We start from the raw sequence: 19,179 nt of genomic DNA, 5'->3' as shown, positions 1-19,179 counted from the left end.
GAAATTTAAAAAATTTACTTTTTAAATAAAAAATAGTTGCATTATTTTTATTATTATTATTATTATTATTATTATTATTATTATTATCATAATTTTCCTGTAATTCAATAACCATTAGCTAATTTTCAACTTTTTCCTCCAAATATTGTAGAGTTTGGACAGGGACTATGGATATATCTACATACATACATGTTGTAATATTATTAGATAGTGTAACCAGTTTATTCTGATGGTATAATTCTGCTAATTTTATTCTAGTGCCAGTAAAAGAGTGAGCACTTTTCCACAGTGTTTTCCTTCCTCCTCGCATTGAATACAATTAGGTTTGAATATGTCACTTTCAATAATTGCATAAATCCTAATCATGAATTCTAATTAATGATGTCTAAGTAAATACCGTAACTGTAAGTTACAAGTTCAGTAATGGATTACATGTTCTCTCAGCGAAAAACATTTTATTAGCACTGGCGTTTTATTTAACGTGCATATATTATTTCCAGATTTTTTTTTTATTTTATGTGATTGATCGATCCAGAGATTTTGAGAATATTTATTTGACAAATTATTTGTCTTACACTGGTGATACCTGCGCTGTACGGGCTTTCTTTGGCTTACACAAAGCCATCATTCATTTCTCTATTTTGCATTTGAGAGAAACCTTTACATTTGCATTCTGATTTTTGTCTATTTCTACAGTTTTATGTAATAATATTTCATTTTTCTGTACTAGGAATTACAATCAGACATTGATGACCACACGGAGGTATTCCATTCTTTGGATGAAAATGGACAGAAAATCCTTAAATCTTTGGAAGGGTCTGAAGATGCTTCTCTCTTGCACAGAAGGCTTGATAATATGAACATCCGATGGAATGATCTCAGGAAAAAGTCCCTTAACATCAGGTATTGGACAGGGACAAAAATACTAAACAAGGTTAAATGTATTAATTTCCTTATTATGCTAACATATTGTGAAAGAACAACACATTACTGTATCCCATGGCTATTATAGAATCAGATTGTGTTCAAGTCAAAGTACATAGCTTTCCTGTAGTTATTATTCATCAAGTGTACAACGAAAAAAGAGCATAAATATTGTAAAGTGATTCTATTTAATTGGAAACCTCTCCAAAATATGAATATTAATCTAAGATGTTCAAGAATCATATGGGAAATGTATCATTTCCAGGAAAGCATTTAGTTATCTAAATATTAACATCATAAGTGCTTATAAATTAGGAATTACTATTTGGAGATGTTTCCTTCTGTATTTGCACTTGATATCAATTATAACTATTTATTTTTTCATAGGGATAGCTTGATTTCATGTAGAGTAGTAACAAAGGATGAAGCTCTGGCCATTGTTTTGTTATTTATTTTTTTATTTTATTTATTATTTTAACTATAGGTAAAATAGACAAAACAAATTTAAAAGCACCCCAAAAGTCATAGCAGAAATGTGGGTAAATAGTAGTACTGCTTAGCCCCCCATTCCTTAAGACTAGCATTTTTAACATCGATTTTGAAGTGGAGGGATGTTGTAGACAAATGCAAAGTGGTGGGCACCTCCGTGCTCTTTGCTTCAAATATTACTCTTGTCAGAGATTTTTAGTATAAGAAAAGCCACAATTCATCTTGAATTAGACGAGCTGAAGCTTCACGCCCCTGTTCTGCCACCATACCACCCCAACTTTGCCCAACCTCAAGTTCTGCAAGAATTTTGTGACTTATCAAAGTGTTTTATATCAGAAATCTGGTGAAAATACTTTGCTGAATCAGGGCCATAATGTTGAAACACCCCCTAAAAGATACTATTGTTTCTTGACTGTCAAAGTAAACAATCACTGTCTTCATAAAACTACCTCTATAAGTATGCCAATTCTTTAGAAATCAAGACCCAATGGTTTGTGTAACATGGGTAGAGAATTTTAATTTTAATTGGTTAGATAAATAGCCATAAAAATGACATACAGATACTGCAGGTTTACAAGAATGAGGGTTTGTTAGAGCAATATAATTATGACAACCCTAAACTATGAGATCTATTTTAGGTCAGTGTCTTGCCATGGCGATAGCAAGGAAACATTCTATCTAAAGTATTGATCTCTAATGTTGTACTATATAGGTTCCAGATGCAACATCTCTTACCAGTCCCATTGTAAGTAGGGCTAAAAGCCCCCCTGCGGCACTTAGCAGTTGCTAAAGGAGTGAGCTATTGCTTACCGCCAGTGAGACAAACTTGTCTAGGTACTGGTATAAGTAAAGCTGAGGAATATTTTTACTGAGCTTACCAACCGTTCTTTGGCCACCTAGCAAGATTACACTGTCCTGTGTAGAGAGAGAAGGTTCAAGAGTACAGGAGTAGAACCTGCCACGTCTTCCTCCTTCTTGCCATCTTATCTCTGACCTTTGATAAACAACATGTAAATTGCTTTTTTTGCCTGCTCTATAGTTATCCTACATGTTATACCTTATTGAAATAGAAACATTATTAGGTCAATCCCAATTCTGTAGACACTATGTCCAGAATCTTCTAAATTTAATACAGTCCTAGTAGTATGGCACTAAAGATGAAGAGGTCATACACACAGTCTATTCTGCTCAATCTGACGTCAACCGTAGAAAGGCATTGGTATACACTAAGCAGGACAGTTGCCTATTCATGAGTGTAGGTATCATAAATTATTTTCTTTGGACAGCTGGTGGTTCTGTCTGGTGGATACTAGTGTTTTTCCACGGCCAATGTCTATACTTCCTTTCTGAATATTCCAGTAGCAAAGGCAATCTTTACTTTGAAATCCTAGCTTTAAGACCCAGTAAATAAATATAATAACTCCTGGGTGGCATTGATTGTCTGCAGTGTTCACTGGTAGGGCAATGTGAGACAGTGACCGGTGCTACATGTAAAGATTGCTTTATTTCCCCCCCAGAATGTGCACAGAGGCGTATTGAGGCCATGGGAGTGCATTGCAGTCACAGGAGTAGGCCATGGGAGTGCATTGCAGTCACAGGAGTAGCTGTGATTGCAATGCGAAACAAAATGTAAGTGTTAGTCCTGGACAAGCTATTTGTTCAGGGCAGATTTAAGAAAACCTGCTGGGCTTTTGTTCTTTGAAACAAACAACAGGATGATAGTCGTGCAGTCCATTTCATTCCTGGCCAGGTTTTCCATGTAGCTGAAGACCACAGATTTTGGTTAAAAACCCTGCAGTATAGGGTTGGGTGAGTCAGTTTGGTGTTTGCTAGAGTGCAAAGTCGGCCCTGCAGAGCTCCACCTGTGTGAGGCAACACAGGCAAGTGGAGCCAAACAGCCAAGGTTGCTGAGAGGTCTCGCACCCACAGCAAACACAGCGGTGCAGTCACCCATGGCAACTGGTCTCGGAGGTGGACTGGCATGTTTATTGGCTCTAATCTGGAGGATATGTTTCCCGGCTGTGATCCGTAGGATATCATGTGCTGTGTACTTTATGTGAGTTGAACATTAAAGATACTTTTGTTTAGAACTTTACTGGGTCACTGTCTCATCACTGCACGGTGTGGATACTGCTACACTACAGACACATTATCACTACTGTTGCTGAGGTACACAGGAGCATTGGCACTGATCATTATTTTAACAATATCAGCTGCCGGAAAAGTTTTTTTTACATCATGACAACCCTTTTTAAGTGGGAGATAGCAAGTAAAGGATGGTGGAGAAGCTGAACTCCTACTCCTAATCCTGGACCCATGAACATTTAGCTATACTCCTGTTATTATCAGTTTATTATTCTTTAATTTATTATTCCGTATACATTATATAGAAACAATAATTTAATAGATGGATATAGAAACAATAATTTAATAGATGGTAATTTACCATATGTTCTTACATGTTTTTGGTACTGTATGTACCAATGTGTAACCAAGAGAGTTGACCCTGTTGAGGTTTTGTACAATGTATTTAGACTATTGAATTAGTTTAGTGAATAGGACTGCAAAAATATCCTTTAATATCTGAACCAATTCTGGCTTTCATAGAGATCTGACCCTACAGTTCAAGTCCTCTTCCTCTCTGAAGTAGCTATTAACATATTTAAATTCCCAGAGGAGCATTGCATAGCCTATAAGTCTCCTTACACCAGCTTATCACGATCCATAAAGAGAGTCAGTATTGACTTTTAGAATAGCTACATCCAATAGATGATGCTTTATTTCTTCTCTGAAGAAGCTACTTGCCTAGGCTAATTCAAAGATATGTTCTCACTTCATATTCAATTGCAATGCAGTGGCACAGTGTAACGAATGGAAACGGAGGCACATATGTAGAAGTTCACATTCGTATTTATTAAGGTTTGATGTGGCACCACTAGACCACAGTCCAGGGGGCTACGAAGGGGGCGTTACTGCGGGAGCCCCAGACACCCGTAGTAAGTCCCCTCGAACAGGGACAGAATGGAATGCCTGGAGGACACGGGTGCTACCTTCAGTTAGACCCCGTACTCGTGGCGGCTGTCCCAGCGGAACAGACGGACTAGCAAGGTTAGCGGGTATTGCAGTGTTGACTGGAGGATACCGGGTGTAGAAGCCGGCACCAGGGGTCCTGGCGTGGTCCAGAAGTGAGGCTGGTGGACTGGCAGGACTAGACAGGTCCAGCATAGATACTGCGGATGCAGTCCAGAATAGCGGGGTAACTGGTAGCAGAAGATCTGTGGACACAGACAGAATAAGCAGAGTTCCTTGCAGATACTTCGGAAACAGAAGCGCAAGATAACAGGAACCGGAAGTTAGCAACAGTAGATACTTGTTGCTCCGGCGCCCTCCCTATGGTGGAAGGGCTAGAAATAATAGACAAACACACGCCATTGGTTAGAGGCAACATTTGGAAAATGCACACTGTCTCTTTAAGAGACTGGGAGCGAGCACGCGTGCGACCTAAGAACCCTGCCAGGGAACCTGCTGGCCACACGCCAGGAAGCAGGGGAGGAAGGAGGGGTGGGGGCTGCATCCAGACAGCGTGAAGCCAGTACAGAGCGAGAGTCCCAACGGAGACCCCCTGGAGGTACAGTAAACAGACCGGGTGTAACACACAGTTAAGGTACCGTCACACTAGACGATATCGCTAGCGATCCATGACGTTGCAGCATCCTGGCTAGCGATATCGTCCAGTGTGACAGGCAGCAGCGATCAGAATCCTGCTGTGATGTCGCTGGTCGGGGAAGAAAGTCCAGAACTTTGTTTCGTTGCTGGATCTCCCGCTGACATCGCTGAATCGGCGTGTGTGACGCCGATTCAGCGATGTCTTCGCTGGTAACCAGGGTAAACATCGAGTTACTAAGCGCAGGGCCGCGCTTAGTAACCCAATGTTTACCCTGGTTACCATCGTTAAAGTAAAAAAAAACAAACGCTACATACTTACCTACCACTGTCTGTCCCCGGCGCTGTGCTTCTCTGCTCTGGCTGTGAGCACAGCGGCCGGAAAGCAGAGCGGTGACGTCACCGCTCTGCTTTCCGGCTGCCCGGCTGCAGCGTCGCTTAGTGTGACGGTACCTTTAGTGGCTCAGAGGATCTATATCACTCAATGTTGCCCCACGTAATCATAATTATCTTATAGCGACATTCCATTCAGGTTAGAGGTACTTTAAGATACGCACAGTTGTCTTTTTTAGGATTCCTATTCATTTGTTTACTTTAATAGTCTGTATAATTGGAAGAATATAAATTTCACTAAAATTGTGATTTATAATATGAACCTTTATGTATGACCCTTACATTACAAATATTCCTCAATATATAATAAGATATGTTATTAGCAAATATTAAGTTACTGTACTTCATATCTTTAATGCATTATTACAGTTTCATCCAAGTTCTGAGCGGTGTGAGCCACATTATAGAACCTATAGGAGTTTATGAACCTAACTTGTACCTCTAATTTTAATTTGGAATCATGCAAATGAAATCCAGTTGAGAATAATCATACCATATTCTGATAGCATATTACAGAAAAACCCTTTAAAAAAGGGAAGATAAAACAAAGTAGATTTATAACATCACTATGTTATATGTATGCAGGCACTTTATGGCTGAACGCAGAGTGCTGAAAGCTATGTAGCATGATATAGTATATATTGTTTTAGAAAAAAAGTAATTATTACTTTGTCAGTAGGTCCCATTAATGTCAAACTAATACCAAAGTAGATTCCATTTATTATGATAAATTTCACCATGATGTTTTAACCATTGAGGTCAATGAGTGTGAATTAAAGTAAGTTTACAGATATTGTCATAAAACAATCAATTTGCAGTTTTTCAATTAATTTAGACAGAAGAACACTGCAAAAATCACATTTTTTAGACAAACTTTATCTCTGTAGTCCAATGCTTTCTGACAAGTGCACATATAAATTGATTTTATGTTATCAGCCATCAACATGTAAATCATTTCTATTCTCAAATATCCTGAACAAGGTCATTACTGACCAATTTGGTCATATGTAGTTGTTTCTATAATATTCTCTGCCATTGAGCTTCAGTATGTCTGCTAATTGCCGTAAAATATAGCTCATCTTGGTAGCTCTGCATGTGAGTCTGCCTCTTTTTCTCTGCAATAAATTCTCATCAAAGAGCAGTTCATACATTAATTATTATTCCTCGTCTAAAGAAGACTGGTATCAGTATGAAATGAGCTGTACATCTGCCATGATCTTTCTCCCCCTGACAATAATGCGATGCATAATGTCTTGTAGGTCTCATTTAGAAGCCAGCACGGAGCACTGGAAGCGATTACATATCTCTCTGCAGGAGCTTCTTGCATGGCTGCAGCTGAAGAACGAGGAGCTAAAGCAGCAGGAGCCCATTGGTGGGGACGTTCCCAAAGTGCAAAGCCAGATTGACACGCATCGGGTAGGAGGTTTCAGCACTTTTTCATATATTGTAAAAAAGCATTTTTCAATAAATATACAGTATATGGAAAGGCCTTCATCTGCATCCTCAGAAGATATGATAATAAATAAATGCGTGAAAGTCTATTTTATTCAATTTGGTTTAAAGTTAAGTTGACCCATTGTTAGTAATGTTAGTAATATATCTTAAAGGTCAAAGTACAACATTATCTCTTAGCAGCTATGGAATTCAATGGTAAAAATTTGACTGCCTGCAGCCACCACTAGGGGGAGCTAAGAATGATTGGTTTATATATATATATATATATATATATATATATATATATATATATATACATATACAGTATATTCTTGTCACATCATTGCTGGATCATGCTGAGCAAAACAACCTTTGAGTCATTCAAATATATTATAAATTAGTTTTAGCCATATTTAGATTTAATGAAATAAGCACTCAGTTCACTTCGTCAAACTTTTGCAAGATGCAAGGTCTTATTTAACAAAATGTAAAAGTGGTCAGCAAAATCAAATTGGTGAGAGCTACACAGAACCTTAAAACCATATCAATTATCACAATGGTGTGATATTTAAGCCATTTTTAAGCAAATCTTTAAACTTCACCATGACAGACATGACAATTTAATTTGCTGAAATTCACAGTCATTCGTTTTTATTATAGTTGGAATTTACCTAAAAAAAGGTTTAGTTGATAGATAACTTGGATGCACTCCTCAAATTTAAATTGCAGCACAAAGAAGGAAAAGTCATGGCATCATGAAAATCATAATATTGATGGACATTAGTGACATGCAACTAATTAGGAAATCAAAATAAAATGTTCACATCTCGATTTATTCATTATCGAGTATGGACACCACATGCAGAAATACACTCACTTACACGTCTCGGCGGCTATCATTGAGGTTAATGGTTGTCTGAAGAATGATCTGCAATGCTTAATGAGATTCAGCATGCAAATCATCAAGATAAGATGCTGGCAGCTCCCTTTGTAACTGCTGACCAATGATGTCCGAAATGTGCTCAATGAAAGACAAGTCCAGAGACGCTGCTGGCCATGGTAGCATGTTTAGGCCATGCAGACTGCTCACAGTAGCAATAGCATGCATCCTGGCATTGTCATGTTGAAAAATGACTCCTGGGACACTGAGACATGGCTGGACCACTGGTTCCATTAGCATCTAAATGTAACATTAAATTATTTTTGCACCTAGAATTAAGACTTGAGGGGTCCAGCTACTGTACATTATGCAAGTCCATACACCACACGCTGTTGCACACATGGTCTCCACACCAATCTCTAGATATCATTGCATCCAAGGCAATAGTGAGACTCATTTCTGAATAGAGTGGACCTCAATTCCAGCCTCAATTGCTCCATTCCAGGCTTTGGTCCTCATATGTAGACCATGTTAGCAAAACCCTCTAATTGTTATTCCAGATACTCCAACAGCCTGACATTACATTTATTTTGCTGTGGAGCCAACAGTACTGCCGTGTTGCTCATGCTTCTATGAGCAGCTAAGTTCACGTTAGCGTATCTGTGCGCAGCGTATCATCTGCATGCGCAAGTGCATGCCAAAATGCATTTCAACACTTGCTTAAGCTGCGTTTTTTATCGGCACCATCTTACGCATAACGCAAAAAAAATGCTGCGTGTGCATGCGTTTGTATGCGCTTCTTCCTGCGTTTGCGTTGTTTATGCGCATGCATGCAACAGAAGAATTTGTGTTTGCAAACAATGCTTTTCCAGTAGAATTTCCTTGACACAAGCCACAAACATGGGGTGTGTCTCAATCAGTTCCTGGACATGCTCAGTCTGAAGTACGCATAAGCATCGAACGCATCCATGCGCATGTCGTTGCTTACCTATACTTTCCCATAGACAGTAATGCGCTGTTTTGATGCACTCATCCGCATGCGCATGCCTGCGCTTATTTCATTGCACATAAAATTCAACATGTTGCGTTCGGCGGGCACAGCGAAACAATGCACGGGTACGCACCCGCATACAAAATGATGCCAACGCATGTCCCTGCGTACACAATGTTATATATAGGTAAGCAAGACACATGTGGATCTTAGGAAACGAGTACACAGGCCTACGCTGTGCACATATCTGCTAATGTGAAACCGGCCTAAGTGGCTTAAATGTACTATCAATGCCTACAGTCTCCAGCCTTGTCTCCTGTCAAGCACATTGGGGACATCTTTGATCAGCAATTGCAGAGAGTTTTGCTAGCAGTGGATCTTGATGATTTGCATGTCCAAGTGCATTCAGTGTGGCAGAACATTCTTCAGATAACCAGTAATAGGTTCATTGATAACATTCCAAGGCCTGAGAGTGAATTTATACTATTTTGAAAATTTGATTCCTATATTTTCTCTTGAATTGCAAACAATTAGCATGTCACTTGATCTTGTAATTTCCATAATTTCACAATGGTTCCTTCTCGGGGATGCAATTTCAATGTTGAGTATAAAAAATGGGTGCAGATAAAAACAGAGAAATCCAGCAGTTGTCCACTGGAATAATCTATTTATATATAATTGTCTAAGGGGCACTTCTGTCTGTTTGTCTGTCTGTCATAGAAATCCCGCGTCGCTGATTGGTGGCCATGATCAATCAGCGACGGGCACAGCCCGGCCGAGAATTAGTCCCTCCCTACTTCCATCCAGTCAGTGCCCGGCGCCTGCTCCATACTCCCCTCCAGTCAGCACTCACAGAGGGTTAATGGCAGCGTTAATGGATCACGTTATGCCGCCGTGTAACTCACTCCGTTAATGCTCCTATTAACCCTGTGTGATCAACTTTTTACTATTGATGCTGCCTATGCAGCATCAATAGCAAAAAAATCTAATGTTAAAAATAATAAAAAAACAAAAAACCTGCTATTCTCACCTTCCGACGTCCGCCGATGCAAGCGCGGCTGCCGCCAGCTTCCGTTCCCAGAGATGTATTGCAAAATTACCCAGAAGACTTAGCAGTCTCCTGAGACCGCTAAGTCATCTGGGTAATTTCGCAATGCATCTCTGGGAACGGAAGCTGGCGGCAGCCGCAAGCGCATCGGGACAGCTTCACTGGACGCTGGAGGGTGAGTATATAACTATTTTTTATTTTAATTACTTTTTAACAGGGATATGGTGCCCACACTGCTATATACTACGTGGGCTGTGTTATATACTGCATGGGCTGTGCTATATATTATGTGGGCTGTGTTATATACTGTGTTGCAGCTATATACTACGTGGGCAGTGTTATATACTACGTGGGCAGTGTTATATATTGCGTGGGCTGTGTTATATACTGCGTGGGCTGTGTTATAAACTGCGTGGCCACTGTTACATACTGTGTGGCTATTGTTATATACTGCGTGGCCTGTGTTATATACTGTGTGGCCTGTGTTATATACTACATGGGCTGTGTTATATACTGTGTGGGCTGTGCTATATATTACGTGGGCTGTGTTAAATATTGAGCGGGCTGTGTTATATACTGCGTGGGCTGTGTTATATACTGCGTGGGCTGTGCTATATATTACATGGGTTGTGTTAAATATTGCGCGGGCTGTGATTTATACTGCATGGGCTATGTTACATACTGCGTGGGCAGTGTTATATACTGCGTGGGCTGTGTTATATGCTGCATGGGCTGTGTTATATACTGCATGGGCTGTGTTATATACTGTGTGGGCTGTGCTATAAATTATGTGGGCTGTGTTAAATATTGCGCGGGCTGTGTTATATACTGCGTGGGCCTGTTATATACTGTGTGGGCAGTGTTATATACTGCGTGGGCTGTGTTATATAATGCGTGTGCTGTGTTATATACTGAGTGGCCTATGTTATATACTGCATGGGCAGTGTTATATACTGTGTGGGCTGTGTTTTATACTGCATGTGTTGTGTTATATACTGAGTGGCCTGTGTTATATACTGCATGGGCTGTGTTATGTACTGCTTTATCTGTGTTATCTACTTCATGGGCTGTGTTATATACTGCATGGGCGGTGCTATATATTACGTGGGCTGTGTTATATACTGTGTGGGCTGTGTTATATGCTGCGTGGGCTGTGTTATATACTACGTGGGCTGTGCTATATACTACATGGGCTGTGCTATACATTACATGGGCTGTTTTATATACTGTGTGGGCTGTGTTATATACTGCGTGGCCTGTGTTATATACTGTGTGGTCTGTGCTATACATTACGTGGCTGTTTTATATACTGCGTGGCTGCTATATACTACGTGGCTCCTTTATACTACATGGGCTGTTATATACTGCATGGGTTGTGTTATATACTGTGTAGGCTGTGCTATATACTACATGGGCTGTGTTATATACTGTGTGGGCTGTGTTTTATACTGCATGTGTTGTGTTATATACTGCATGGCCTGTGTTATATACTGTGTGGCCTGTGTGATATACTGCATGGCCTGTGTTATATACTGTGTGGGCTGTGTTATATACTGCATGCCCTTTGTTATATACTGTGTGGGCTGTGCTATATATTACGTGGGCTGTGTTACATATTGCATGGGCTGTGTTATATACTGCATGGGCTGTATTATATACTGCGTGGGCTGTGTTACATGCTGCGTGGGCTGTGTTATATACTGCATGTGCTGTGTTGTATACTCTGTGGGCTGTGTTATTTACTGCATGGGCTGTGTTATATACTGCGTGGGCAGTGTTATATACTACGTGGGCTGTGTTATATACTGCGTGGGGTGTGCTATATATTACGTGGGCTGTGTTATATACTGCATGGGCTGTGTTATATACTGCATCGGCTGTGTTATATATTACGTGGGCTGTGCTATATATTACGTGGGGTGTGTTATATTCTGTGTGGGCTGTGTTATATATTGCATGGGCTGTGTTATATACTGTGTGGGCTGTTATATACTGCGTGGCCTGTGTTATATACTGCGTGGCCTGTGTTATTTACTACGTGGCTTTGTTTTATACTGCATAGCTGCTATATACTACATGGCTCCTATATACTACATGTCCTTTCAAAGTTAACCTCTATATTAGGAAATGTGTTCCAGTAAATGTAAAGCCAAAAGCCTCTACTCCAAAAGAAACAATAATTTAATTTTATAATTAGAGTTCACTTATCAGGAAAAAATGGATTTGTACATATACTAGTATGTGAGCAGTTTTTCAAGTTCTTTAGTCCCTTCTGTCCACTAAGTTGTGGCTGCTAATGAATTTATCCTTTAGATCGTCTTGGAGCCATTGACATATCCATTTAGTCTCTAATTAGTGCATCCATTTATTGTTCCATCATAATAATTTTCTTATTAGTGACAACAATGAGTGAAGCTCAAAGTGTACTTTTTTTTGCAAAGTCTTGGAGTGCTATAGGTCCCCAAAAAGCCACGTAAGGAAAATGCTGTGTGAATGCTTATATGCCATGAGTGATATTCGCTCTTATGGGAAAGTATGGCCATTTTTAACCTCTATGCTGTCTTCATTTATAATGTAAGCTCTAACCTTTAGATTCCCAGAACTTTAAATGTTATGGGCTAATACATTTATTTGGAAGCTGGATCACAAGAGAAGCTGTGCCAAACCAGCCTATGCTTTCCTAACTCCGACATACAGCAGAAAAAAAGCGAATAAATAAATCTTTGAAGGCTTGCCCTGAATATTCCCCCATCTCTCACCATATTATATCTTATTGATATCTGTCTGACCCAGGACACAAGTAGACCTATATTTATGCCCATGCTGCTAGCATGTGATGAGCATTTTTTAAAGCTGTAGATTAAAACAACAGGACCAAACATACTTTCAATTGCCTTTACTGTTTTCTGCCACTACGCAATGATCAATGTGAAGATTATAATCTCTTGGCTTCTTCATCTCATGAAGTTACTACATGAACAGATCTGCAAAACAATGGATGTTTTTGTGTGAAATCCCTGCTGCTAACTAGTAGGGGAATAAAGAAACAAAAAAAGAAATACGCTTAGGATATTGGCGTTTTGATTCAATCTTCAGAATTAGACATCACAGTGTGTGCAGAACAGAGGCTCAGAGCTCTGTATATCTTTCTGGACCATTATCGCAGGTTATTTCCTTTGTTGGGAGTAAAGGCCAGAACAAAATGATTGGCACTTTTCTTACTTGACACTCCTGTAGCTGAAATAGATTTTGGATAGGATTTATACTGATTATAGGTTCAGTAGAAATTGCTTGTAACTCCAAGAAGGGGAATTGAAGGGATTTGAAATGCATTTTGCTCACAAAATGACACTGAAACACCTGTTATGGGTCATTTTGTAAGTTTCTTCTCTGGCCTCTGCCCAATTGAAGCTTGTTTGTACAAATTAACTACTCATCCAGACAATTACTGTATCAGCTTATAAATCACAATTCCAGAAATTACCGGCCACAATTCTGTCTGGAAAAGAATGTAAGAATTGAGAGAAATACTTGCCAAAGTTGTTTCATCTCAATGACATGGCATTATAGGGGCATACATACCACTGGTGAAACCTACATAGCCTCCCATAGACCCAAGAGGTGAGGGGGCCCATTGCCACGTCTGAAATTGGGAGAATTGTACACTATGATGAGCTTTTCTGTCTGTGTCTGCTAGTTATGCATGAGGTATAGTGATCGGTTACACGCAGATATCTGTATTATCAAAAGGATGGAAATCTGTGCAACCAAGGTGCCTACATGGCAGCAAATATGGAGCTTTGGGTAATACCAGTAAGACACTTTCCACAGTAGACATTGTCCAATGGTCTTCAAATTGCTTTAACCCCTACTTGCCAGAGTCAATTTTCAATTCAGTACTTTTTTTCACCTTTTTCCAAGTCAGAACATTTTAATGTTTCTATGTCCAATAAAAATGGAGAAAAAAAACGTAATGCTGCCTTTGTTTTTAGGGTTTTGTTTTTGTGGCATTCATTGTGCAGTAAAAATGATTCTTCAGGCTAGTATTATTATTACCATATCAAACCTGTACAGTTTTTTTTAATATAAATATGTTGTTGAAAACTTCAGAAATTTGCTAGAAAACAAATCTGATCTGTGTTGCCATTTTCTGATACCCGTAATTTTTAAAATTTTTCCAATGATGGCACTTTCATTTTCCATAGAAGGATTTTTTTCATTGTATGGTACAAATGATGCTTTGATTGCTTTTAGTGTAGAACTGGCACTACAAAGTGTACTGTACATATATATTGTAACAACACTACTCAAATGTTGGACTCACCTTTTTTGGTGCGGGCTCGGGCGCTTTCCAGGCATATGAAAGCTGATCTATACAGCTGACATGTGCCCGCAAAAACCAAGGGTGAAATCGCAATCCACCCACAGTGTTAACTAGTTAAATGCCACCGTCCATCTCTGACAGCAACATTTAACTTGCGCTTACCGGAAGCATATCGCTAATCCCGCCACATGACCCCCATATCATGTGGCTGGAGATTCCCACATTAATGCCTCTTCATAGCATTGCTAGCATGGTCTACACATGATCGCGGGTCACCGATGGTCAGCATGGCAACCAGAGGTCTGCAGCAGACCTCTATGGTTGTCATTGCCAGACTGCTATGAGCGCAGCCCCGTGGTCGGCGCTCATAGCAAGTGATCAAAGTATTACAGCTTCTAGTCTCCCATGGACACTATTGAAGCATGCAAAAAGCAAAAAAAGTAGGCTAAAATGTACTAGAATAAATACCAAAGTGAATCATATACATATATATAATTTTTTATATTTTTTATATATTGTCAATATATTATGATATATTTTTCTAGGTACAGTATATGATTCACTTTGTCTTTATTGTAAGACTCACAATGTATACCATTGTGCGCTTGTATTCAACTTAGTGCTTGTTTTTAAATCTTTTGTCCAATATTTTCATCCTTTAGCCATTTGCACATTAGCTTTTTCCATGTTTGTTATTTTCCTCATACTTACCTGCTGGCATCCTGATGGCATCCTCCCTCGGCCTTGTTGTGTTCGCGTCTGCGACTCCACTCATGTGATCTCTTGAAGGTATTGCCAATGATGCGAACCCTCCTGACGGATAATGCCCTCGGTGATGCTTGCTTCCGGGAGCGGCCGGCGTCACATGCGCCGCTGAAATGCAGAGTTACTCCCCTTTGTAACAGACACCTGCATAGGCACCCCTGTATATTTAAGGCCCTGATTACTTATGGATGCCACTCCCCCGGAAGAAGGCACAGCGCCAAAATGCATGTTGGGGCGGGTGGCACCACAGGGTCTCAGGTAACCTCCTAGGCAAATATTGTATTAACTGTTCACATTTCTATTTTTGCTCTGCACTTTATGTCCTTGATTTGGTATACAGCCTTCTTGGACATTTGCTCTATTTCCTGGTCTGGACACATTTATTCTCCAGGCTATACAACTTGGTATATTGCATTGCACAATTGTTTACTATTTATATGCAAGCTGGTTTACCTGACTCTTACTGTGGTTCCACCCTATTGTCTTACCTCTGTCATATCCCTATTAACTTTCAGCTATATGGTTTAATATACTTTATTTTCAATAAAGCTTTATATTTTAAGATTACTTGGTTCTTTTTGGTGCTTTTTCTTATATGATTTCTATGTCTTATGCACTGAACTTACTTTACCCATTCTTGCATCTTCACACTGATCAGGATTCCATTGTGGGTGTTGGCCTTGTGATAGGTTTGGCTGTACAACATAGCCAGCACCTGCCAAGGATTCAGTTCCTGAGCACACTCCATACACCTGTACCCAATATTCAATGTACGTTTTATTTTATGATCCCAAAGCATTTTATTCTGTGTCCTCTAAAGTTTGTGTGAATGACATAAAAAGAAATACTGTGAAAATAAACGCATTAGAGTTCTGCTTGGATAAATATATTGTAATGCAGAGAAACAATTGTGCAGAATTAAGCACATTTGCCATATGCTGAGTGGTTTTTAATAAAGAGAAAAAAAATCTAATTCTGCAAACAATGAAGATGATGTGAAAAATGGATGTCTGAACCCTTTCGAAAATGACAGCGTAACCTCAAGTTTCCATTTGAAAGATCAGAACAATTTTGAGCTGTAAATGGGAAAAAAATTAAACAATGAGCAAACTACTCTACGTTAGTTATTATGTTTACGGTAATTAAATCCAAAATTTTAGAATTACATTTCCGTCTTGTTTAGAACCCGCAAACAACAATAAATAATGAAGGTCTGTAGAATTGGCTGAGCGCTGTAGAAACATTGAGGCAACTGCAGAAAACTCATGTATAAAACAATGACAAGACAAATGGGACAAATAAGAAGAAACTTAAGATGTTGTATAGGAATAGTATGGAAATGACGAGCAAATTAGCAGTCATGAAGCTCATTTTTTCTAACATTTGTTAAAATATAAAAATGAACCAGTCAAGCTTTAGAAATATAGAAAACATTATTATGAGAAATAAAGTACACCCCATTATATTGTAGGTTTGTGAAAAACTGTGTACATAATATAAACAATCTCATTCTTCAAATGATATATGCAAATGGCCTCTTCTGAGAAAAAGAGGACTTAAACTCTATAGCGCCACCTGTTGGAAGTTGCGATCCTACAAGTCACAATCAACCCTTTAACGTGTTGTGCAATATGACTTAGGATAAAAGCCAAATCAGTATCTCAATTCGCAGACACGGTGTTTCGGGTTGTTGGCCCTCATCAGTGTGAAGCATGAGAACTGATTTGGCTAGGTGAGGGGCTCTGGACTGGGGTCTAAGGGGTAACGTTTCTCCTTGTGGAGAGTGACGTACCAGCTGGCTTGTCAAGGTATAGAGGCTTATTCGCCGTGCAATGCTCCTCTGGGAAATTAAATAGGCAAATTGCCTCTTCTGAGAAAAAGAGGACTTAAACTCTATAGCGCCACCTGTTGGAAGTAGCGATTCTACAAGTCACAATCAACATTTTAACGAGTCATGCAATATGACTTAGGGTAAAAGCCAAATCAGTATCTCAATTCGCAGACATGGGGTTTCGGGCTGTTGGCCCTCAGAAGAGGCAATTTGCATATTTAATTTCCCAGAGGAGCATTGCACGGCGAATAAGCCTACTTACCTTGACAAGCCAGCTGGTATGTCACTCTCCATAAGGAGAAACGATACCCCTTAGACTCCAGTCCAGAGCCTGTCACCTAGTCAAATCAGTTCTCATGCTTCCCACTGACGAGGGTCAACTGTCCGAAACACCGTGTCTGCGAATTGAGATACTGATTTGGCTTTTATCCTAAATCATATTGCACAACTCGTTAAAGGGTTAATTGTGACTTGTAGGATCGCTACTTCCAACAGGTGGCGCTATAGAGTTTAAGTCCGCTTTTTCTCAGAAGAGGCAATTTGCATATTTACTTTCCCAGAGGAGCATTGCACGGCGAATAAGCCTCCTTACCTTGACAAGCCAGCTGGTATATCACTCTTCAAATGATAGTAACTCTGGAGAGTCCTTTTTCAAAACACTTATTTTGAATTTGATTGCAATAGTAAGGGTCTGTTATATCATGTAAGCTCATAGGTGTTGTCATGGTTTCATAACTGCCTGTAGTCTAGGGACGGGGTGAGTGACAGCTCAGTGGCCCTATGGAATCTGGAGTGTGCTGAACTGTTGATTTTGTGAGTGACTGTCCAGTCATCCAATTTGATCCTGGGGCATACTGGGCTGTCTTGCCTAGTGTGGAGGCATTTTCCCAGGTGCCTCCCATCCTCAAATGATTTGCTAGGTATTTAGCTGCCTTGCTGTGAGCAGCAGATTGTCAGTTGTAGCTTTGCTTTAGGTGTGCATACTTGCTCTATGTCTGACTTCTGATTTTGTTTATGAATTTGAATCTGTTGTGGCAATGCTCATCAATTATCCCGTCTGCTTTGGATGCTCTCTGACTTCAGGTATCTGACCCCAGACTTGGCCTCTCACTCTACATTTGTTGTACTCCCTTTTTTTGGTGTACCCTTCTAGAATTTGACCCCAGACTGTTTTTTGACAACGCCTATGACTTACCCCCTATACTTCAAGCCTTTTTGGCATCTGACTTCAGACCTCGAGACTATCCTGTCTGACTGCCTGCCTGTGAGTAGTGACTCAGCATCACATTGACCTCTGACCTCCTGACTACCCTGTCTCACGGCTTTAATGTGAGTAGCAACTCACTGTTAGGGCTAGCGGAACGCACTGAGTAAATAGAGATGTTTATTATAAATGGTGCGTTCGCAGCCCGGGGTCCACCGTGCAGGAGGAACTTGCTGCTAGCGAATGGCGGCACTGTTTGGCGGTATAGACTAGCTCTGTTACTCCACAGAGTAGCCGTGAAAGGGAAGCACTGTGCCCTGTTAGCCTCACAGGAGCACAAGCTTACTGCCAAGCTGATAGCAGTCAGTGGTTATGCAACATACAATCTCCTCACCGGAGAAGCTGGTATTCTAGGGGCTTATTTCAGCCGGGTCCCTGAACACACTCATGCATAACCACACTGGCGCAAAGCACATATATGAATTGATACTAGCGCATGGCCGTGCGGCCATGCGAGCCTTATATAGCTGCAGCAAGTAAAAGACCTTCCTAGAAGGACCATTGAGAGACTGCCATACCTGAGCATGTGACCCTAAATCTCCACTGAGAGATCTTGCCCTGGGCATGCTCAGTGTGTGCAAAGCAGGACTTAGTCCTAGCACCTACAGGACCTTCCTGAAAGGACCAATGGACTTAGCTACAGTATCTGACCATGTGACCTTCGATCTCCACTGAGAGATCTTACTCAGGGCATGTTCAGAACGAGAAAAGCAGGACTTAGTCCCAGAAGCGTCTGCTCGCCACTGCCCAGCACTGACTTCAATGGCAGAAGCAGGAAAAGCGGCAGTAACTCTTTGTACAGAGTGGGACTGAGCAAGACACTGGGACCGACGTCTCCGCTGAGCTGGCTCCACTGCGGCAGGAGAAGAATGGGAGACCACAGCGGAGATGGCCCGAGATTCCCCCTGTGCAGAGGCGGGAACTCGACCCCTAACTCTCAGTGTCACAGTTATGGAATTACTATTGAGATTAATTGAATACTGAAATTAAAATAATTCTGATTACGTTGTCTATTATAGCTTGTGTTTGCAATTACATTGATTTTTGTAAGTATTTAATCTAGAGCATCCTCAAAAGTGTCAGTCTTATGGAGCCCCCAAATGGGCCTTTATCTCCATCAAAGGGCTACACATCAGACTTGAGTATTGTATGGCTGGAAAAATCAAGTATATA

General features: G+C 40.3%; 1 protein-coding gene across 2 annotated transcripts in view; it reads left to right on the top strand.

The window, feature by feature from the left end:
- DMD (dystrophin) overlaps nt 1–19,179 on the top strand; it is a 4,179,683-nt gene that overhangs the window by 3,294,708 nt on the left and 865,796 nt on the right. For both annotated transcript variants that reach the window (XM_069757653.1, XM_069757654.1), the window contains 2 exons: nt 731–903; nt 6,729–6,885. In XM_069757653.1, the coding sequence (XP_069613754.1) occupies nt 731–903; nt 6,729–6,885 (330 nt within the window). The remainder of the gene's footprint in view (nt 1–730; nt 904–6,728; nt 6,886–19,179) is intronic.

The sequence above is a fragment of the Ranitomeya imitator genome, chromosome 3 (assembly GCF_032444005.1).
Source record: "Ranitomeya imitator isolate aRanImi1 chromosome 3, aRanImi1.pri, whole genome shotgun sequence".
Taxonomy (NCBI): domain Eukaryota; kingdom Metazoa; phylum Chordata; class Amphibia; order Anura; family Dendrobatidae; genus Ranitomeya; species Ranitomeya imitator.
The sequence above is the reverse complement of the archived record's forward strand: the minus strand, read 5'-3'. Positions and strand labels throughout refer to the sequence as shown.